General features: G+C 35.4%; 1 protein-coding gene across 2 annotated transcripts in view; it reads right to left on the bottom strand.

Annotated features, from left to right (window-relative positions):
- The window catches only part of LOC108971932 (putative neural-cadherin 2), a 157,951-nt gene extending 156,533 nt beyond the window's left edge, over positions 1 to 1,418 (bottom strand). For both annotated transcript variants that reach the window (XM_018938287.1, XM_018938288.1), the window contains exon 1: positions 996 to 1,418. In XM_018938287.1, the coding sequence (XP_018793832.1) occupies positions 996 to 1,050 (55 nt within the window). In that variant the 5' untranslated portion in view covers positions 1,051 to 1,418. The remainder of the gene's footprint in view (positions 1 to 995) is intronic.
- Positions 1,419 to 1,778: the final 360 nt, after the last annotated feature.

The raw sequence follows: 1,778 nt of genomic DNA, 5'->3' as shown, positions 1-1,778 counted from the left end.
ACATGCGCACCTTTTTATTTGTAAAACAAATAGTTATGAGTATGAATATTACGATGAGATATCCACCAATTTTTTCTCCCATGGACATATCAATTGTGTCCCCTTAGACCAAAATTGCATGAAGTGAAGTTATTGCGTTTTAATTGTCAGTAAGTCTGTGTTATCGATGCGAAAATAAGCTTCGAACMAAGAGAAAACATTAAATTTTGTTTAAAATCGGTAAAACTTTTACGGAAACATTTCAATTGATGAAACAAGTTTATGGCGATGATTGCCTCTCCCGTAGCAAAGTGCAAGAGTGGCTTCAAGGTTTTCAAAGTGGTCGTGAGAACATAAATGAAGATCAACATTTKGGCCAATCAAAATCCGTAAACACCGGAAAATCCATCGAATCTGATCAAATATCAGCCGAAATCATCATTGAAATTCATTCAAATAGAATYGAAAATCGCCAAAACAGCGATTTATCGCATTTTTACCAAAAATTTGGACTTGCGAAAGGTCCAAAAGTTTATTCAACACAAATTGACTGACGTTCAAAAATTGCTCAGATCGACGGTTGTGACCGATTACTTGACCAAAATGAACATTTTAACCATCAACCACTCCCTGTATTCACCTTATATGGCACCGCGCGACTTCTTCTTTTCGGAAAAATTCATTTGACCATGAAAGGAATGCGTTATGCAGACGTAGAGGCCATTCAAAATCCTTGCACCGGCATACTGACGGCCATACCAGCCAACAGTGCAAAAAGCTGTGTTGAAGAAGAAGGAGGCTATTTTGAATAAAATAAATTTATTTTTGCGAAAAAAACCATTTTGTCTGTTTTTTTCTTTTTAAAGTCCTCTTTACTTTACAAGATTGATATTATAACAAGTTTTTAGATATCCTATTACTCATTCCATCAAAAGTTGAGATAACTTTATCCGCTTAAAGATATACTATAAAACTTAAAACTATTTTATCTTATGTCCTATTGAGTAAACACTTACCAATCAACAGAAGTTTCCAAATATGCATTTGAAGTTGCAAGGCGCTCAAGTCCATTCAACCTGTAAACATATGCCGCCCTTATGGCCGAATGGGCGTTTTAGCTAATTGCTACGTCTATGCTATGCTATGTCAAACGCCAGCAGCTAACTTCCGTTCTACTAATTTTACACACGCAGAAAAGCACTCAGCTCTCCTTAWAGCTCCGTATTGAACAGCGTAGCGTAGAGTTCAGTAGCATTGCTGCTTCGAAAAGGATTTGTATGTTTGGTTGCTCGGCTCGATTGATTCAACTACTTTACTAGCGAATACGTCTAGTATAACACTTTTACGGCTATTAAAGCAATTTACTTTCAATGACGGTTAAAGTTTGCTGGTTTGCGGTTGCTTACTCTGAATTTATAAGATTTTTTTTACATAAGTGATTCATCTCCCGGTAGTTCAAGATTTCTCGCTGCTCYTTATGGTCTGAGAAAAGTCCTGAAAARTATAGAAAAATTRGGTGAGAAAATTTGGCCRCCTATATACTCATGCAWTAAGTATTGGTWTCTTRTTTTATTTATTCTCCAWTATTGAAGCTAATAAAACAATATCATTATTAAAGTCTTCTAAATGAATGTTTATAGTGTGATTGTATGTGCCGCTGTGGGACAAGAATAAAATAACCTTCCGTGAACATGATATTAATATAAGAGTTACTAGTAAATTGTAAAAATATTCAATTTCATAATCCAAAACAGAGGCGTAATTCGTCAAACGCATTTCGTGCGAGTTTCTACGAACCG

Source organism: Bactrocera latifrons, unplaced genomic scaffold (genome assembly GCF_001853355.1).
Source record: "Bactrocera latifrons isolate USDA-ARS-PBARC rearing strain unplaced genomic scaffold, ASM185335v1 scaffold_369, whole genome shotgun sequence".
Lineage (NCBI taxonomy): Eukaryota > Metazoa > Arthropoda > Insecta > Diptera > Tephritidae > Bactrocera > Bactrocera latifrons.
This window is presented reverse-complemented; position numbering and strand designations above follow the sequence as displayed.